The sequence below is a fragment of the Cornus florida genome, unplaced genomic scaffold, assembly GCF_030987335.1.
Source record: "Cornus florida cultivar Cherokee Brave unplaced genomic scaffold, ASM3098733v1 CherokeeBrave_3.0.0_Hap2_Chr11, whole genome shotgun sequence".
Lineage (NCBI taxonomy): Eukaryota > Viridiplantae > Streptophyta > Magnoliopsida > Cornales > Cornaceae > Cornus > Cornus florida.
Window position 1 is genome coordinate 117,251,309 of NW_026775581.1, and position 21,404 is coordinate 117,272,712.

The following is a 21,404-nucleotide window of genomic DNA, read 5'->3' on the forward strand; positions in this document are numbered from 1 at the left end:
CCTTTTAATGTGGCACATAGTGTCACATTCTTCATTGATAATGTTTCTTGATAAATCACAAACAAATAGGTTGTCCTGTTTATCTTAGTATGCTCTCCCATACATTTTCATACATCATTTTCTCATATGGTTAAGTTAGATCATAGTCAATGACTACTTAATTGGAGCCATTTTTATGAACCCCTGGCCCTTCAGAATTGATAGCACAAGGTCTCATAGGTCCAATTTGTTTGGATCTAATTGTATGCACTTGATTTACATACCATCTTAGAAATCCTAATGTTATATAAAATGGATTTGGTTATATACATACACATATACATACATATAGGTATATATATATCTAAATATTCTTAAAATATTCTAGTGACAAAGATTAGGAAACTAACAGGTGGTTGCAATGTCATTCATGTACAATAATACAAAGAACAATAGGTAAACTAAAATCAATGGCCTTATACTTATTTACCAACTACTAACAATTAAATAGCATTTATATATCAAGTCAAGTCAAGAAGCCTATTTAAACCCCAACTATTATTGCGGTAGATTTACACTACGATCATTTATTGATGGACATCGTGCATGTTGATTTTTCAACAGCAATATTGGAAGTGCTAAAACTTGTATGCATGAACTCTTTATTTTAGAAAGATCAAGAAATTCAAATATGTTGTATAAATTTTTCAAGAAAGCAAACCTTTGGTTCGTTTTTTATATGATTTTTTTTTTTTTTCACCCAACAATCTTTTTCTTTCCTACCACACAAGTTCCTGAAATCACGTGATTGTCATCACCATTATTATTATCATCCTTGTTCTATCACCGCTTAGGTAAAGTCGGGCACATAAATTATTTTTTTTATTATTATATTATCTTAAGTAATATGTGTCGTCACCATCATTATCATCTTTGTTTTTGATAGGCTTACGGAGTCGATCACACAAATAATTTATTTATTTAATTATTATTTCTTATTGAATACCGAGTATTTTCTCTAATATTTAATTTTAAAAATTAATTTTATTTACCTCATATTTAATGTAAGTTTTGGTCATCTATTATTTTCTAGATAAATAACTTTTCCTTTTAACTGATTTTATTATGAATCAAGTTCGTCCTCTTTACCACTAATTTTCTAGTTAAAAATTACTCCTCTTCTAGGTGGTTTTACAATGAATTGGAGGGCTGTTTGGCAATCTCATGTCAAGGTAAAGTGACGGTAATCATAATTGCTATAATAAGTGAAAAGCATAGTCCGATTGTTTTTTTTGCAGGTACTAATAAATGACCGGTTGATTTGTATAATTAATTTATTAGATCATATAATAATAATAATAATAATAATAATAATAATAAAGAAAAGCAAATTGGACGTAGGTCTCAACTCTCTGGGATGTACGTACTCTCAATCGTTTTCGATAGCGTCTTCAACAATGGGAGCACAATCTCAAATATCTACGCCTCAATCTCTTGATTGGACAGGTGAACTTACACTGTAACATGACATAAAACAGTGAATAAAAAATATGAGGATTAAAATTGGAATGTTGATTATGAGAGTAAATTGCACTGATCCAAATCTTATTTGTTAAATTACACTGAACTTTTATGTCACGTTGAATTTTATAATTACGCCTGTCCTTATATGTATACTTTTATTTTATTGCAATAAATATATTTTTCAGGATATAATTAAAATTTAAAAATTATAAAATTGTTGTCATCATTATTTTTCGTTATTGACCGTGATAACCTTTAAAGCAGAGTTGTTGACTTGAGTATTTTTGGTGACAGTTATTAATAAACTAGAGGTATGTGTTATTTACATACAAATTTATTGAGAGGTGAGTGTAATTTAACAAAAAAGAGGCCTTTAACAAAGAAGAGATTTAATAAAGTTTCAAGACAAACAAGTGTAATTTACTCTAAGGCTTAGTTTGGTAAGCACAAATTGAATGAAATAGACATTTCAACCATTCTCTTATTTGGTATAACATTTAGAGTGGGAATAATTATTTTCTTGGAATTAAAATCCATTCCATATTTAAACGGATGGAATAAAAATTCATTTCAAGTAATGAAATTCTTGGTCGCCACCACCACCGTCACCACAATCCCTCACCACAACCACTGCTTTCTACTTATCGTTGCCACTAACATCGTTGTTGCCTTTTGTTATCGTCACCGTCACCGTCGTTGTTGCCGCCAATGTTATCGTCGCCACCCTCCATTGCCAGCACCACCTCATTTCGCCACTGCCATTGTCTTCCATCACCATTATCGCCGTTGTTACTGCCTTCCACCACTGTCACCGCCACCACCACTATTGCATTTTGTCACCACCACTGCCTTCCATCGCCGCCACTGCCTTCTGCTGTTGTTACCACCATTATCACCTTCCACCATCATTTTATACTTGTAAGTAAACAAAAGAATAAGAATGATCATTTCATTTCATTCATTTCATTTCATTAATGCATACCAAACTAGGCCAACTACTAAGTAGCTATCCACTTAAATAGAAATTCAAGATATATATACACGAAGTATTTAAAAAGTAAAATATAATTAGAATATTCATAAACTGTTTATAAATTTTATTTTTATGGTTACAATGCCAAAATATTATAAAAATAATAAAAAATAAAAACACAAGTAACAAAATATCTAGTAAAAAAACTACTCAAAAGCGCTAGCCCGAGTCTGATTGCGGAAAATTTCCGCAAAACCAGCCATTTTGGCACAACATTTTATTTTATTTTATTTTTATCCCTGGTACCGAAGTCCGAAACAGTGCCACTGTTTGGCATGATGGTTTTTGGGAAAAAAACTCAAATATAGATTATTTTGAACTCATATTTTTTAAAAAATAAAATAAAATTCATTAAATAAAAAATATATTGTCTAGACATCCAAAAAAAATTTAATTTGGGCCCAAAGTGAAAAAACCTATTCTTTTAAATTATGCCACAACTGACAATAACACAAACATTTTATAATTTTAAAATTTAATTTTTTTATCTTTCTTTTAAAAAAATAATTTATTTTCTATAAATACGACAACTTATAACAGTTAGGAAAAAATAAATAAATTAAAATTAATTAATTAATTAATTATTTTTTTCTTCCTGGAGAGTAAAAATTCGAAGCCGTTGATGCACTAGAATTTCCTGACGTGATTTTGGAAAAGTGTGAAGTTACATTTTTGGAGAGTAAAAATTGGGAGAGATTGGTGCCACGCTAGGAACGCTGCTTCAAAAACGGAACATGACTGCACATATTTCTCCCTCTCTCTATCTCTCAAAACAGACGTAAAAGTCACAAAAATCTGTATCTTACTTCTCATCTACTCTTCTCTCTCTCAAGCACAAGTTAAACCTTGTGTATGATGGTAATGGTGTTGGATCCGTAGAAATGAATCGGAGTTTGAAGGAATCTCTGATCGGAGGGAGGTCGCAGCACCGGCGAGGTCTCAGTCTCAACGGAATCTCCAAGGATACGGACGAGAACTTGGATCTCTTCTCTAGGAATCGCCGGACTCTCTCCGTTGCTTCGTCCGACGAATCCGACGGTACGATTCCTCTTCATATGCACCGCATTATCCTTCTCTTTGAATCTCACTACTCCTTATTTACTTGTGGACTGTGATATTTCATTCAAAGCTGTATGATTTTGTTTAATGCACATTTACTTTTGATCTGATTCTGCTCAATCAGCTAATTAATGCCTTCACAACTTGTTCATAATTTATTTCATACATGTTCAATTATTGGGATTTTATGAAGCCAGAGCGTTTTGATTGTGTTAATTTACTTTTCATTACCTAATTGCAGTTTCAGTGAAATTGGGGAGACTTTCAGTTGGATCAGCCAAACCGTCGAGGAATGGGATAGATGATCTATTGTCGTCAACTGATGGAGGAAAGCACGACTACGATTGGTAAATTGTGAATATTTTCCTTCGTTGATTTGATTTATATGTGTACATTATTCAACTTCAGATCTAGCCCCTTTATACAGTGATGTTAGGTGGAGTTAAATCAATGGATTTAATACAAATTATGAATCCACCTTTTACAATGTTGTCTCCTTGTTCTATATGTTGATGATTCAGTAAAACTCAACTGGCATGATAATTTTCTCAAATTCCTAAGGCCTTCGTGTTTTTTTTTTTGGGTTTTTTTCACCAATGCTAGTATTTTTCTGATATAACGAAAGGGCTCTGAGGGTGAACTCTTTATATGGATAGGTTGACGATCATCTCTAATCATGCATTTTGGTATGCCTCTTTAATGCTCATTTTCTCTCTCAGAAAATTATCAAAAGCAAAAAAAAATTTCTCTCTGAGAAATTTCCCAAACACTGTCTTCACTCTTACCTTCTCTTTGAACCCTAATTTTAACAAAAGCAAAAATGGTTTCTTATCTTTGGGATAGATAGAATCCCCTTTTTCATCATATTCAATTTAATTTAAATTATAATTGATTATATTTCTGAATAAAAGCACCATTATACATTACACTATTGCATAAAAAAATTATGAACTTAAATGTGCAAGACATGACCATGTATCAGTATTTAAGTTTTGGACACAATTTAAGATGAAATCTTATATCCAAAGACTTGGGTTTTAGGGAGGTCCAATATTTAGATGCATACTGGCACCTGATACTCATAGCCGAGTCCATGTAACATGGGTTTCACACATACACCACCCCTGGACATTTCTGCTTTAGCCTAATGTTCAGGGTGTCTCACAGGGCATTGGTTTGACATGTGCCTTTATTTTCATTCTCCCATATGTCTTCAAAAATTGTTCAAACTTAGTGAGTTCCTTTTGCTCGATGTTAACCTCCACCAAATTGAGGTCAAGTTTGCACATTTTTTAGTATGAAGTCACTTCTAATTAATGATTTTGGATTTGAAGTTCAACTTAGGGTTATGATTATTAATCATATTAAACACACAAATTTTTTAATCCAACTTGCAAAATACAAGATAAAAAAATAAATTCATTTTGCTGCCATGTTAGAAACTTGACATATCAACCTAAGGAAGGAAAGAAAAATAAAAATAAAAAAAGAAACTTAACATATCTGTACAGCATTCATTGCAGTGTCGTGAAACTTGAATTAAAATTGTATTATAGATTGTTATGTGTTTCTGATTGTACCCATTAATGTTTCTAGGCTTCTCACTCCTCCTGAAACCCCACTTTTTCCTTCATCGGATGGAAATGAGTCTAAACCAGCCCCAGAAGGTCCAAGAAGGTCTTCCACGGTTAGAGCAGACTCTACAGCTAAGACTTCAAGGGTATGTTTTCTGTGTTCTTTTGTTTTAGTTGTTGAAATTCTCAACCAATTAAATACATAAAGTGACTGTCTGTCTGACCTACATTTACGAAAAAAAATATTAAATTTCGTTTTTTCTTTTGCCTTGAGTATATTTAGTAAATATAACATAAATAGTCTCTGAAAATATTATTGGAAAAAGTTTGTATTGGCTGTAAAACTTGAAATTAAGCCGTGAAAATTTGAAGACTTGAGTTTAAGTGCTAATTGTAAATTGAGAAATTCTTTGATAAGTTTTTGAATTTTTTAGTGTTCAGAGCTCACTTGAAATTTTACCTCATTTTATTTGGAACTTATTTTTTAAGCGAGATCCAAATTACCTTATCAAACACACTTAATTGGATAATCACTTAATTTAAATTTGGTGAATTGGTGTCTCTCATGATTATAATTTTTATAAAGTTGAATGTAGCAAATTATGAAGAAAATTGAAAAGGGTCTAATGATTCCATCAAATGTTTATGACATTATGTTCTACTTTTCTGGTCTTCATGCCTTATAATTGTATCCAATGTTTACATTCTTGTGATCTGGGCTGTCAAAATTTTAATGCCTAATAATGAAAGATTTGGTTCTGAATCATGTCTATAAAAAACCTAGAGTGATTGCTTCCTTTTCAGGGATCTTCTTTTAAGGAACTTGTTAAAATAGTTTTAAAGTATCTTGGGTTGCAGATCTCTAATATGATGTTTCCTGGGAAATCGTCAACCCAGTCCATGCTAGTCCTAAACAGTGATTTCGACTCAAGAAAGTTCAACCACAAATCTAATCTCAGTTATTAAATCTTGTATTTGGGGACTTGAAAACAAATGGTAGGTCATGGATCTTGAGAAAATCAGGAACGAGATTGAAAATGGTCCATGGAATCAACACAATGAATTAAGTTTAGGTCTGGTTAACAAAGGGACCTATCAAATGCACTTGGACTAATTTGATTCAAATCAATCGTGCTGAACAAAGCTCACTAGCCTCACTGTGACATCAGGGTTTACCTGTTTAAACTGTTTAAACCAATTTATGGTTTATCCAATGATGTCTCTCTATGGTGGATGGCAATGCAACCTTAATTTGATTCAAATCAATCGTGCTGAACATAGCTCACTAGCCTCACCATGACACTAGGGTTTACCTGTTTAAACCAATTTATGGTTTATCCAATGATGTCTCTCTATGGTGGATGGCAATGCAACCTTAACTTACACCCTCATTTTATTAGGAATTTTCCTATTTTAATTTCTTCCTCTTTTATTATGAGCACAGAGCTCCACACAATAATGATTTGTTGCTGGTAAATGGCAATTTATGAAATCGGTTTGGAAATTTGAAATCATGACTGACCTATTTTTCAATGTCAGCTTTCAGTATCACAACTGGAGAGCAACCATCAGTCAAGACCAACTAGAAGCAGTTCAGTTACTCGCTCTTCCATCACTAGTTCACAGTACAGTACCTACTCGAACAAATCTACCTCAATACTCAACACAAGCTCAGCTTCAGTTTCATCTTACATTAGACCATCAACTCCTATTAACCGTTCTTCATCCGCATCAAGACCTTCTACTCCTACCTGTTCCACACCTTCGCGATCCTCAACTCCTTCTAGAGCTCGTCGAGCCCCTGCCAGCTCTTCCATCGGTGAAACAAGACCGTCCCATAACTCAAGACCTTCAACTCCAACTTCCAGGCCACAGATTCCTGCAAACTTGAATTCTCCAGCTGCTCGGTCTGCTTCTCGACCATCGACACCTACTCGTCGCAGTCCAGCACCTTCTCTGTCTGTGGCGACAGGACCTTCAACATCAGTTACACGTGTTTTATCAAATGGTCGCAATGCAGCTCCAGTGTCCAGACCAAGCTCCCCGGGTTCGCGAGTTCGGCCTCCACCACAGCCAATGGTTCTCCCTGATTTCCCACTTGAAACACCACCAAACCTGCGGACAACTTTGCCAGACAGGCCTGTTTCTGCTGGTAGGGCCAGGCCAGGTTCGACTGTTACAGGGAAGAGGAACATAGAGACCCCAACCCCTGCAAGTTTGCCAAGAAGACAGTCATCACCCATTGTCACCAGGGGAAGACTACCAGAACCCACTGGAAGAGGTCGTGCGCATGCTAATGGTCAGGCTGCATTGGAGTCTCGAAGGCCTGCACACGTCTCAGAGTTATCAATGCGGAAATCTGTGAAGACTTCAACCACCGCCACAGAAAGCCCAGGATTGGGGAGGACAATCTCAAAGAAATCACTGGATATGGCTATTAGACATATGGTATGCATTTACTCTCCTTGTTATTTTCTCCAATTTATAGGTTTTAAATGTCTTAATTTTTTATTTTTTTGCCAGCCATATAATTATCTTAATGCATCATAATAGTCTAATTATATTAATCATCATCACTAAACAACCCCCCTTTCATGTGTTTGCCATAAGTAATACTACTAGATCTGTCATGTTCACTGTCATAATCATGATAATCACCATAGCATTTGGCAACCATTACTGCTGATTATGATCATTTCGTTATCATCTTAATTTCTACATTCGCCATCTCACCCTAGCCACTATTATCATGATCGCATGAATTTCAGTATCATCTCACTGTTGTTGCGTTACCATATCAGTTACTGTCAACGTGATCTCCAACATACCATCTTATTTAAGGGTGAAAGAAAGTAGAGTTGCTTAGGTCTAGGAAATACAATTTGAAGTGATATTGGCAGTATGATGTCTAGAAATTTTATGCATGTTACTTTAAAGTGATACATAACATTTCTACTTTTCTTTTTGTAGTTGACATAAATTATTATATTAACTCAAACTTGACAATATTCTTTTCTCTCATAGGACATAAGAAATGGTACTAGTAGAATTCGTCCAGTATCAGGCACAACCCTCTTCCCTCAGAGCATTCGATCGGGCAATCCTAAATGCCAAAAGCAAACTGGTCATGCTTTGAGTGCTCCAGCATTTGTAAATGGGAATATCCCTGTCAGCAATAATAATGGTTTCATTTCAGAAAATGGAAACTATATTAGCAGGTCTCCTGAAAATGGAACTGAAGAATACAATCATCGATTTTCAACCAAAGTGAGTGAATTAGACGTATATGAGAGCTCCCGATATGATGCGATTCTGCTCAAAGAGGACTTGAAGGACATGAACTGGCTACATAGTGTTGACGATAAGTCTGATCAAGGACCCATATTTGATAACGGATTTGAGCCTCTGCCTGAGCCTTTTGGCCCCTTGTAATCTCTCCGAAGTGGTTTTGTTCATTTTATATATAATATTTTTAAATTGTCTCTTTTAAAAAATGACTTTGGTTGATTTTAGAAGATGCAATCACTCAATTTTTTATGCATTTAAATTATAATAGGGTATACCCTTCAGCTATGCTTGGTTGAACAATTGGAGTAAATATCAAACTGGGTTTTATCCACAGAAAATGGTTGATGTTTTATTTCCAGTGCTGCAAGCAAAGTAGTTGTTTGGCATTCTAGCAATTTAAGAACGTTAGTGCAGCAGTTACCTATCTACTATTTTGTCATTGTCTTATTATGGGTTATGGCCTTTGATGGAGGATGCAAGCATGAACATTTTTTTGAGGATAGAAAAATTAATAGTTGCCCAACTTTTTTCTTCTCTACACCAGTGGAAACTCTGCTATATATATTAATGCGTGTGTTTGTGTGAAGGAAAAAGCGCTACGGTGTCAAGAAGAGTCAAGACTGGGTTATCATGGTGGGTTGTAACAACCAACTTTAGGAGAAGTTGGGCTTGAAAAGAAAAGTTCAGCTTGATGTAGTTTATCAGTTTATTCAGTTGAGTGACGGAAAGCTCATCCCACATATATATATATATATTTATATGATTATATGTATATGTGGGATCAGGGATCTTACAGCTACAATTAAATATAAAAAACATAAAAGCTCAAAGTTGTGATCCAAATAAAAAAATATTATGTTGTCGACCATCAATAGAAAACGACGACATTGAAAGTTAACCGCCGAAAAATAAAAAATAAAAAATAAAAAAAAGTCAATCTTAGTATGTAAAGTTTTGGTGGGCTCCTCACAAGTCGCATCTTTTTGTGGGTTGAGAAAGCACATGAATATAATAAACCCAGTCATGGAAGCTACAAACCAAACAAGAAAGCTACCAAACATTGGAATTCGAAGAAGGGGATGTGTCTTGTTTCATGTTTCAATCAACTAACATTGGTTGGGTGGGGTAATTTAGGATGCCTATATCCATCACCTATATTAGTGGGCACTAAATGCCTAACATTTGCTTTTCCAATACACTATGTTGTTATGGATAAGTAGGAGGGAAAGAAAAAACAGAGTGCTAACCACTTAAGACTTGTTTGTATATTAAGAAGCAAAATTTGTGTTTTGAAACGCAAAGAATGTTAAAACCAGGTCATTAAGAATGGGGATTTGGTATCAAAAAATGAAATTGCGTGAGTTGAGCAGTTATAGATAGGTTAGACCAAATATGTGGTGTTCGACCAAAAAATCTATCCCAAAGGAGAGGTTCATCCAACTCTTGAAATTGGAAGAATATCTCATCTACTTATCCAATGCCAACACTCAAGACTACATGGTACACTAAGAGGACCACCGTACTAGGACCACGTTATGGTCCATAACCATTTATGTTAGAAAATTGCATTTTAGGCCCACCATAAGAAAATTTCATTTTAGGACCACCATTTTCCAACATAGATGTGGACTTTTCCTCAAGATTCACGTTATCTGAGTGAAATTGTTGGTAGTTATTATATGTATAGACCTTTTTGCGCATAATCCTAGTTTCCATTCTTGGTAGGAAAATCCCGCAAATAAAAATAGATGGAATCTCTTTTTAATTCTATTTTTAAAGAAATAGTTTTAAATTATTGTGAACTAAATAAAATCTCAAAATTATTACTATACCTTGACATTTCATGGCACGAGCAAGGATGACATGCACATTGCTGAGTAAAATCCAGCTTTCATGGTCTTGTACATTTAAGATATATTATAGCGCTGTCCAACTGGCATTAGGGTCAACCTCGTCAATTCATATAACATAATTCCAACACCCATTTTCATCTGCTTCTCCTTTTCTAAAAATGATCCCTTCAATTAAGGCATTAATTTCAGATGGGGCTATTGACAATGGCTGTTTTTTGTACTTTTTATAACTGAATTGTGCTTCCAACACTTGTATACTTTGATACTTGTGTTAACCAAACATTGTTATTTTGCCTCTATAAACAGATGGCTAAACTTTGTTATGAATTGCATTGATAAAACAAATTGCATCATAAAAGGCATTTGGTTTTGGGAATTATTTGAGAGTGACAAACATTATATGTACAAGGAAAAATAAATAATAAATAATTTTATAAGCATTAACTAACCACAAAGTTATACTAAGCCTACAAAATTAATTTGCTGAGTCTGAATTCTTTGCAATACAAAACAAAATTAATTTGCTAAGTTTGAATTCTCTGCAATACAAAACAAAATTAATTTGCTGAGTTTGAATTCTCTGCAATACAAAACGAGATGAGTGTTATTCACATTACTCTACGCACAAAATTTAAGATTTAAACGTACCCTTCACGCTGCGCGGAGTATAAATGCATGAAAACTCGTTTATGAACTTCTTTGCAATAACTTTCTACCAAAGAGGGGATCATGATGGTTTTGGAATCATATTTTCATAAAACAATTTGGGCATTATATAATCTTTCTAGTAGGCCCCATAACTTTATATGTGTAATTGTAAATTGAAAATATCTGTTTCTCTGTTGATAAATTTCAGTTTTAACTGTTGAAATTCAAGTGTATAGATTCAAAGGTGTGTGTTTGGTTTTAACTTTTAATAAAAAAAAATATATTAAACACTTTAGAAATGGAACCCTAATCCGATGGACCTCGTTCTAGTCCCACATAATCTGTGTGACAATAAAAAGTTTTCATATATCATGAATGATTTTTTACAATAAGAATTATTTTTTCCTACTACTTATAATGGTCATTTTTTCTTTTTCTTAGATGACAAAATAAAGGTTGGTTTATTTGATGTTCGCCATCTGACAACATGCATCAATGATGCATAATTGATTGTTGAAGTGTTTATGGTTCATTTGGATTATCAGAGGACTAAAAAAAGCATGTTGATAGATTTTTTAGATTGATCTCGAAGTGTGCGCTTTGAACCCCACATGAGAGTTTTCTTTACTGAAAATGACGCAACAAGCAAGACTCACCGCTATGCGGTGATCGTAATCCATTTTTCGGTAAAATATTATCGTTTAAGGCTCAAAATGGAATTTTTCTGTCCTATAGGAAACATGTCAAATATTTCTGAATTTTTGTTTGTTATATAAACGAACTAGGATTGCATTCAATTTTTATATTTAGTAGTTTTATTTTATTAGGTTTATTTCTCTATTTTCTCATAATTTTTTTTAAAAAAGTTTTATTTTCGAGTTTTAGTATGCTTTCAGTATTAGATGTACTTATATTATAAGAATTCATATTGCATTAGTTTTCTTATGAATTATGATTTATTTATTATAAATATATGTAATGCATTATTAATGCAATATCATATTTCACCTACTACTTTATGGATTCAAAGATTCAAAATAACTCATTCCTTACGTGTGAATAAATTTATGGAATCATATAGTATTAGTATTTAGTCCATATACTAATATCTCAACGAAAGAGCCGTATTTGTGTCTGACACCGGTACCCCTCGAATAAATAAAAATTAATTTTATTATTTCGGACATTTCGTTAACACTTTTCAGACATTTCGTCGACACTTTCTGAACATTTATAATACAACTCTACTATACACGGAACTGTAAAGGGCTCATTGGGGGCGAATGCCCCCCACTGAAAATTTTTATTATTACATTTTATATCTCTAAATTTATATTTTTTTGCAAATATATCTATAAAATTTTGAAATTGCCCCCATTAAAATTACGAAAAAAACACCTATATAAATCCCCCCCTCATATGAATTCCTAAATCTGTTACTGAGTCCACTCAGTAATTTTGAAAGTAATATGAATACTATCATGATAAAGTAATAAAATAAATAAAATAAGGGAGGCGTTATTTGTTCTCCATTTTTTTTTTTACGTTTGCACTACAATTTTATTATTATTACTTTTAAAATGACACAACTGTCCTTTTAGATTTTCTCCCCTTATCTCTAACCTTTAATATTTTAGGTTTCTTTTGGCAAGATAAAAAAAAAAAAAAATGAATAATATTTTGTTTCGAGGATTAAAAAAAAAAAAAAAATTTATGTTGAATAAATTGTTTCTTTTGACCGGACCAAAAATAAAAAAGTAATCATTAAAATAATTATCTCTTTTGATAGGAAAAAAACCCCAACAAAAAAATATATATTTATTGAAGAAATTATCTCTTTTGTCAAAAAAAGAAAAAAAAAAAGTACTGAAAAAAGAGGATTAAAAAAAATATATATATTGAATAAATTATCTTTTTTGATAATACCGTAAAAAAAATGTATATATTTCTATTGGATAATTATTTCTTTTGATGGGACCATAAAAAATCACCAAAAAAAGAAAAAATTACCTCTTTTGACATGACTGAAAAAAAAAATTCAACTTTGTTGAATAAATTATTTGTTTTGATTGCACCAAAAAAAAGTCACGAAATAAATTATCTCTTTTGACTACCAAGAATAAATTATCTCTTTTCACTGTCAAAAATAAAATTATCAATATAGAATAAATTATCTTCTTCGAGAGGACCTTTGAAAAGAAAGTATAGCACAAGGAAAAAAAATAGTAAAGGAATTACAGAAGGTAAAAAAAAAAAAAAAAAAAAATTAAGTTGTATAAATGGTAGTTATAGCATTATAAAATAAGGTATAGTGCATTAATGAATTGAAAAATCTTTTTGTCATTTTCTTTAAAAGAAAAAGATAGGTGTAGTGCAATTAAAGAAAAGTGGAGTGTAAATATTGCCTCTTTAAAATATTGATATATTATATGTTATGAATATAATTACAATAATGATATAATTTTATTTTCTAATGAATATTTTTTAATTCATTTTAGAGTAACTCTTACTATAAAAATTATAAATTAATTAAAAAAATTTAATACCATTACTCGATAGTGGATAGATGTATATAAATAAAAATTTATATTTATACTTAGTGTGTCCGTATAAAATATAAATTACATAGTATATACGTAACCCACACAACTATATCTCAGTTGTCAAACGATGTGTATCTGTTGATATTTGTGTATATAAAAATTACACACACAGTCAAACACACACACATGTATATATATCACAGTTGTTAAACAATTTGTTTATATATATATATATATATATATATATCACAGTTGTTAAACTTTCTCTTTCTTGCTGCTGCTTTATTTATAGATGGACAAGTCTGGATTTCATCCTCGACAATTAGCTTGAAAATGTAGTCAGAGTACTTCTCTCATAAAGATTCAGAAAGTTAGAGAGAGAGAGTATCATTGAGATCTGTGTCCCCGTTCCGTTGGCTTAACGAAGAAGCTAAATTTTGTTTCTGTTAATTTTTACGAGTGCTACTACTATACTTTACTGGCGAATCCATAGCTTTTCTCTCTCTCTCTCCTCTCCAAATTCTCTCGTGAAGAAGAAGAAATGCCGTTAAATTACAACAGAGAGGAATGAATATAAAGCCCCTACCATTGATTGTTGCTTTCGTTCCACCGGAGTTTTAATGCCGCAAGTCCCTGCTCGCATTCCCTAAGGTTTTACCCCCCTCTCTCTCTATATGTGTGTGTGTTTGTATGTATCTCTGTATGTGCTCTTGTTGTACGACTAATTTGCAATCTCTTCATTTGCTCGGTTAGTATTAGTGTTCTGTGGAGAATCTCATTTGAGTTTCTGATTTTAGGTATGTGGTAATTATCTAGAAACAGCTTATTAAGACTCCAAAAGCTGAAAATTGAACTAATTTCAGTGTTTGTGATAAGAATTTTTAGTGTTACTTTTACCCCTTTCTCTCAGTATGTGTGTTTTGTTGATGTTCAGCTTCAGTTTTAATTAAATGGAGGGCAGAATTGGATATCAGAGCCTCCATTGAAGGAGAACCTAGTTTCATCTCAGAGTGCTTTTAATTGAAAAAATAAAAAATAAAAAATGTTTTTATTACTGATTTACTTTTCAACAATGAAGGAAGCGGAAAATGTGACAGTAGTTTTACACTAGGATTTGAGGCAAATGGGGAACTTCTCTCCTTACCCAACTGATACAACTGATTTAGATGATAATGCTTCCAGTGCAAGTGTTAAATTTTCGGTTCACAAGTGGTATATTTTGATTCTCATGGGGACAATTACAGTTGATGGATAAGAACATGTACAGTGAAATCTTAGGAATGGGCATGACCCTACATGATTTAACATATATAAACATGTTCATATATCACATATAATATGAATGTTTAGCATATTGGAATTCAGTCTTCAAAACCAGTTGGACATTATGTCCTTAAAGTTTATTGTTAACATAACATTCTATCTGTTTTAGGGAGGAAAAAGACACAGAGCTTCCATTTTTGTAGTTCTCTCTCTTTTTCTTTTCCGTATAGTACATCCCATGTGCCTCATCATTCATTGTCGGAGTACATATCTACTTTAAAAATCATGCTTGCTACAAATAAAGAGATATATATATATATATATTGGTGATTTGTATTCACTGCCTTTTTTTTTTTTTTTCCCTTTCCATTCTCTTCTATTTATTTTTTTCCCCACTTCAGCTGCATAATTAGCTACAATTTTTTCCACGGTGACAGGAGTAAAGGGGAAAATGTGGTAATGTTTTATGGCTGTACCAGGGGAACAAGAAGTATTGCTGAGATCCCACACCAAACAACTCTCCATGAAGCTACTCTCTCCTTTTGCAGCATTAACTTTTCTCTTATTCCTGGTTTTCCTCCCCCAAACTATTGCTAACCTGAAGTCAGACAAACAAAGTCTCCTTGACTTTGCTGATTCTATCCCTCATGGCCGAAAACTCAACTGGAATCCTGCTTCCCCAGTCTGCACCTCTTGGGTTGGAATCACCTGCACCCCAAATGGCACTCGAGTGATTGCTCTCCGCCTCCCTGGTGTTGGACTCCGTGGTCCAATTCCAGCCAACACCCTTGGAAAACTGGACGCGCTCACAAGCCTCAGTCTTCGATCCAACCACCTCAGTGGGAGTCTTCCATTGGATATCCTTTCCCTTCCTTCTCTCAACTACATATACCTCCAACAAAACAACCTTTCAGGTGATATTCCTTCTTCTTTCTCCCCCCGACTCAACGTGCTTGATCTTTCCTTCAATTCCTTCACAGGAAACATTCCAATCTCAATTCACAATTTGACTCATCTCACTGGATTGAGCCTTGAGAACAACTCCCTCAGTGGACTCATCCCTGATCTCAAACTTCTGAGGCTTCAGCATTTGAACTTGAGCTACAACCACCTTAATGGTTCAATTCCATCTTCCCTCCAAAAGTTTCCTATTTCCTCTTTCCAAGGGAACTCTATGTTATGTGGCTCACCATTGGACCGGTGCCCTTCTATCCTCTCACCTTCTCCTTCTCCTTCACCAACTTACTTGCCACCTTCTCCTTCTCCAACTTACTTGCCACCTTCTCCTCTGCCAGCTTACTTGCCACCCTCACCAGTAGTCCCTAAAAAACAAAGAGCTAAAAAGAAATTTACCGGGGTAATTATTGCTATTGCTGCTGGGGTTCCTGCAGTGCTGATCCTTCTAGTTCTGATGATAGTGCTATGTTGTTTTAAGAAAAAAGATAGTAGAAGTGGTGGAGATGGTGGAAGGATCAAGAAGCCTAAAGAGGATTTCGGGAGTGGAGTGCAAGAGGCTGCAAAGAACAAATTGATTTTCTTCGAAGGATGTTCTTTTAATTTTGATCTCGAGGATTTGTTGCGAGCCTCTGCTGAAGTATTGGGAAAGGGGAGTTATGGGACAACCTATAAGGCAATATTAGAGGAGGGAACAACTGTAGCTGTAAAGAGGTTGAAGGAAGTGGTGGTTGGTAAAAGAGACTTTGAACAACAGATGGAGATTGTGGGGAGGGTTGGTCAGCACCCAAATGTTTCGCCCCTTCGTGCTTATTTCTATTCCAAGGATGAGAAACTCCTGGTGTATGACTACATTAGATTGGGAAGCCTGTCCACACAACTGCATGGTATCCACCACTCTTTCTTGCATCTTATTTCTCTTCCTTCAATTTATATTTTCTACTTAGCTTCATAGCAATTAGTCATAAAATCTGCAAGCCATCTTAAGAATGAAACAACCATTTTACGCCCTTAATCAAATGGACTATGCATGAATGTGTGCATTGCTGTTGTGGCATGCACTTCATTGTTTGAGTCAAAATTTCAACCCTAATATATACATTTTCAGACATGGAGTACAGGATAATTGAAATGTATATATTCTGCTATATTTGCTATAAAGCAAGCATATAAATAGAACTTAAATTTGACTGCTTATGGTACCTAGAGGTATTCAAAATTCAGAAACATATAAATGCCTTATTAGTTTATGAGAGACTAGTCTGATTAAATACAGGCATTTTAAGGCCCCATAGCTCCTATACATAGACTTCAGTAATTCAAAATACATAAACATATCGATGTTTTTTTTTTTTCTGTGGCCGAATAGATATTGCTCCACTAGTGTGCTTAGAGAGAAATGACAATTACATTCCCTTGTCAATCTTTTTGTATTCTAATGGTTACAGGAAACATGGTGACTGGAAGAACACTTGACTGGGAATCGAGAGTAAAGATTTCCCTCGGAACAGCAAGGGGTGTTGCTCATATCCATTCTGCTGGTGGTGGGAAATTCACCCATGGAAACATCAAGTCCTCCAATGTCCTCCTCGCACAAGACCTCCACAGCTGCATTTCGGACTTTGGCCTAACTCCACTCATGGGCATCCCTACTCTCCCACCTAAAACTGCAGGCTACCGAGCCCCAGAGGTAATTGAAACTAAGAAATCCACTCAGAAATCAGATGTTTACAGCTTTGGTGTTCTCCTCCTTGAGATGCTGACAGGCAAGTCACCAGTCCAGTCACTGGGGCATGATGATGTGGTTGATCTCCCTCAGTGGGTCCAGTCCGTTGTTAGAGAGGAATGGACAGCCGAAGTGTTTGATGTTGAGCTGATGAGGTATGAGAATATTGAGGAAGAGATGGTACATATGCTTCAGATTGCAATGGCCTGCGTGGAGGTGGTGCCAGACATGAGGCCGAAAATGAATGAAGTTGTTAGGATGATCGAGGAAATCCGGCCATCTGACACTGGGAACAGGCCGTCATTGGAAGATAACAAGTTCAAAAGGGCGACTACTCACACACCTTGATGGCAGTGGCATTGCTGATCCATCATATTCTTAAGCTTTAACTGAACTGCTAGTCTTGAGCTCCTTTTTAGCCCGCAAATGGAGTCAAATTGTTTGTTTAAGTCCTCTCTCTCTCAGTGAACTGTGTCAAAACTTATTGATTGTTTTAGGATTACGGTGTCACAGAAATTGAGTACTCTTACTCCTTTTATTGTTTACTTGTGTTTTATATTTCTTTAGAGCTTTGTAATTCTTTAACAAGAAAAAAATTTGATGTTTGTTCGTATAAAAAAATATGAGGTGATGCCACCTTCCTTTAAGACACTTTGAATTTGAATTGGAAAAAAAAAAAAAAAAAAAAATACAAAATTTAAGTGCAATAACAAATTTGTAGGGACAGGTCATCTAAAAAGTCATGTCAGATGAATGGAAACATTTTAGTATAAAACAGAAACCCGACCAAATTAGAAAATTGATATATATATATATATGTTAACAAATCATCAAATTTCATTAAACTAATCATCATTTTTCCACTGCTGTTGGTGAGAGGATTCATCCTGGCCCCATCTTCCACATAAATCAATTAGAAACTTCCTCATTTTTCCTACCATACCTATTTAGGTGCCTTTATCCAATAACTTAATTTTTAGGGTTAATTTTACTAATACCCTTTCAAATTTGACCAAATATAAGATAAAAACACTTTTCAAAAATTAGTATCACTCACCTTACAAAAGTTTGGTCCCTTTTTCACTTACATTCCAAAAATTACTTTTTAGATATAAAAAGACATTGTTGCCCCTTTGACTTTGTGTTAACTTATTAAAAAAATATTTAATATATAAAATGACTTAACTACCCATAAAAACCATGTTAAGTACTCAAAGTACCCATTGCCACTAGTCACACACACTCATCAATCACCACCATGGCCAGCACCACCAGCAATCACACATATATTTATACATATACATAAATCAGAGAGAAAATTGGTGGACAATTATGAATCGTATATAAGTAAACACACATGCATATATATAACATGTACGGAGTAATATGTGTATACACACACATACATATGCATATGTACATGGAATTAGAGCAAAGGAAAAAGGAGAGAGCAGAGTGAAGGAGGAGTCCTGGATACTGGAATTCAGCAGAAATGGCCAAGTCACCACCACCATGACATCACCTCTCCCTCACCATCAAGTTTCCAATAACTTCCAAAAATCTGGAAAAAAAAAGGAAAAAGAGAAAAAAACAAAACAATCACAAAATTCAACTTATCAGTGCTTATAGAAGGTTGGACAGTGACCGGATAGCGTCAACACAACCACGCCCTTATTGCAATTATGGATTTTTTATTATTTATTTATTTATTTTAATGTAGCATTCAATTGAAGAAAACTTAAACATTTACTGGAAAAATAATTTATTTTTATTTTTTGAAACCTAAATGATATCTATTCAATTGTTTGACTTGGTCATTAAGAGGAACTTTAGGAATTATTTTTCATTTGTGGAATTTTCCATAGCCAGCTATGCCTGAAAACAATGTTATTGATTAATATACTTGCTGACATTGTTGTTACTTTATCAGAGTTACTTACATGTAGACGTAATAATTGAATTATAAAATTCCTTCTAATGTGTATATAGAACAAGCTAGCCCCGGTAGAGAATGAACTGGTAAGGTTCAAGCATGGAGAGACTTATTTCTATCATTTCCAACTCGCATTTCAAAAAAATCAACAGGTTTTCTAATAATTTGGAAAGGGAATAAAGTTTAATTTCAAGGAAATCAACCAGTTCTCTAATACTGAGAGATTTTGATTGTGGGTCTTGTGCAAAGAAGTAATAAGAAATTAAAGGAAAGTTGGAACTAGATAGAGAGATATAAGAAGTATTGCAGAAATTTACGAGATGGCTGTCAGTGATTTGATGGTGAGAGCCAGAAGATTGCCGTCGACAATTTGATGGTGTTATTGGCGTTGAAATTTAATAGAGTTGATTTGCTGTACCTTTGATCTTTCTGCCTTTGGATTTACCAATTCTTACACCTAGGAAAGAGATTTGATTGGAATGATTCTGATTAGGGGTCCACAAAAGAATCGAAACCAGAATCGAAACCGTTAGAACCAGAATCATTTTTTCTGGTTCTCACGGTTTCGGTTCCAAATTTAGGAACCGTGGACATACGGTTCTGGTTCCGGTTCCGTGGGAACTGGTAAGAACCGGAACCGTATATATATATATTATATATGTATTATATATTTAATTTATACTAAAAATTAAGTAAAAATAAACCACTGGGTTGGGTCGCTAGACCTTAGACGCATGAAAAAAAACCTATTTTATAAGTTTTTTGCCCTAAATCTCTCACTCTCTCAGTCCTCGCCTCCTCTCAAGTCTCAATCTCTCATCTAATAGACGAAAGACGAACCCTAAGCTAACCCTTGCCTCCTCTGAAATCTGACCTCTCATCGCCCTCGCCTAAGTCGCCTCCTCTTATTTCCTCAGTCCTCATCGCCCTCGCCTAAGTCGCCTCCTCTTATTTCCTCAGTCCTCATCGCCCTCGCCTAAGTCGCCTCCTCTTATTTCCTCAGTCCTCATCACCCTCGCCATCTCAGATTTCATCATCAATCGTCTTCGATATCAGATTACTCGGTAACCCCTTGATCGATCTGTCATTCCCATCTCAAATTTCTCATCAGTCATTCATAATTTCATCCTCACTCCCATCTCAGATTTCTGAGTCAAGTGAATCCTCCAAACTTTTCAGACAGCGACACAGTCACACTACTTCTCCGATCTATACCCACACACCATCTCAGATTTTCTGTATTTTGTATTTATTTATATTTATATTTTTGATAATATATTAATTATTTTGCTATGTACTGTACTATTTGTAGTAATGATGGTTTGAACATTGCAATTGTTTCGTTTAAGCAATGAACCTGTGTTGTCTTAATACAAGTACTGTTTGGTTCACTAATTATGTTTTGACTATTCGATCAAAATTCTCTCATTTGTTTGAAGGGCAGTTTATTGGGTTAAGGAGTTCAAATTTCAGGTACTGTGCTTTGAATCAGACGCTAAGATTGTTGTTGATTCCTTAGCCGGGATGTGTGTGCCCCATCGAGATTGCTTCATTAATTTATGGCATTTAGTCAATGTTGCAATTCCTGTCATGGTACTCGGTGAATCATGTTAACGGTTCTCATTCGGTTTCGTTCCGGTTCCATAATATACCGTTCCAATTCCCTTTTTAAGGAACCGTTGCGAACGGTTCCGTTTTCGGTCAAAACTGGAACTGTAAGGAACTAAACCGTGTGCACCCTTAATTCTGATGATCATATTGAGATGAGGAAAAGGGGAACATGCAAGCTTGGTGAAACATCGAGAAAGAGGTCCTTCACCCAAATGGTCAAGAGAGAGACCGATATTGATGGGAGTGGGGTGGGTGGGTAGGTGATTAATGAGGGGTAAAATTGTCTTTTAAGTTAGTTGATATTTTGATTTAAAATGAATTAAAATAATAAGGGTAAAATTGTCATTTATCATTTTTTGACGATAAACTTGACGGAAATGTGATTTGAGGTTTGAGTAATAGTAATTTTGGAAAGG

At 34.3% G+C, this 21,404-nt stretch overlaps 2 protein-coding genes across 2 annotated transcripts; both read left to right on the top strand.

Moving 5' to 3' along the window:
• The first annotated feature begins 3,249 nt into the window (after window positions 1-3,249).
• LOC132283721 (uncharacterized) lies at window positions 3,250-8,757 on the top strand. The gene is made up of 5 exons (XM_059785730.1): window positions 3,250-3,574; window positions 3,837-3,942; window positions 5,192-5,315; window positions 6,709-7,617; window positions 8,194-8,757. The coding sequence occupies exons 1-5, from the start codon at window positions 3,418-3,420 to the stop codon at window positions 8,599-8,601; spliced, it is 1,704 nt and encodes a 567-aa protein (XP_059641713.1). The 5' UTR covers window positions 3,250-3,417; the 3' UTR covers window positions 8,602-8,757.
• Window positions 8,758-13,771: 5,014 nt separating this feature from the next.
• LOC132283869 (probable inactive receptor kinase At5g58300) lies at window positions 13,772-18,091 on the top strand. The gene is made up of 3 exons (XM_059785904.1): window positions 13,772-14,152; window positions 15,202-16,605; window positions 17,167-18,091. The coding sequence occupies exons 2-3, from the start codon at window positions 15,231-15,233 to the stop codon at window positions 17,790-17,792; spliced, it is 2,001 nt and encodes a 666-aa protein (XP_059641887.1). The 5' UTR covers window positions 13,772-14,152; window positions 15,202-15,230; the 3' UTR covers window positions 17,793-18,091.
• Window positions 18,092-21,404: the final 3,313 nt, after the last annotated feature.

Excerpts from the sequence above, each read along its gene's own strand:
- LOC132283721 (XM_059785730.1), top strand. The coding sequence starts at position 3,418 with ATGAATCGGAGTTTGAAGGAATCTCTGATCGGAGGGAGGTCGCAGCAC. Across the intron at positions 5,316-6,708 it reads CTACAGCTAAGACTTCAAGG|CTTTCAGTATCACAACTGGA; the intron begins GTATGTTTTCTG and ends TTTCAATGTCAG. Across the intron at positions 7,618-8,193 it reads ATATGGCTATTAGACATATG|GACATAAGAAATGGTACTAG; the intron begins GTATGCATTTAC and ends TTTCTCTCATAG.
- LOC132283869 (XM_059785904.1), top strand. The coding sequence starts at position 15,231 with ATGGCTGTACCAGGGGAACAAGAAGTATTGCTGAGATCCCACACCAAA. Across the intron at positions 16,606-17,166 it reads CCTGTCCACACAACTGCATG|GAAACATGGTGACTGGAAGA; the intron begins GTATCCACCACT and ends TAATGGTTACAG.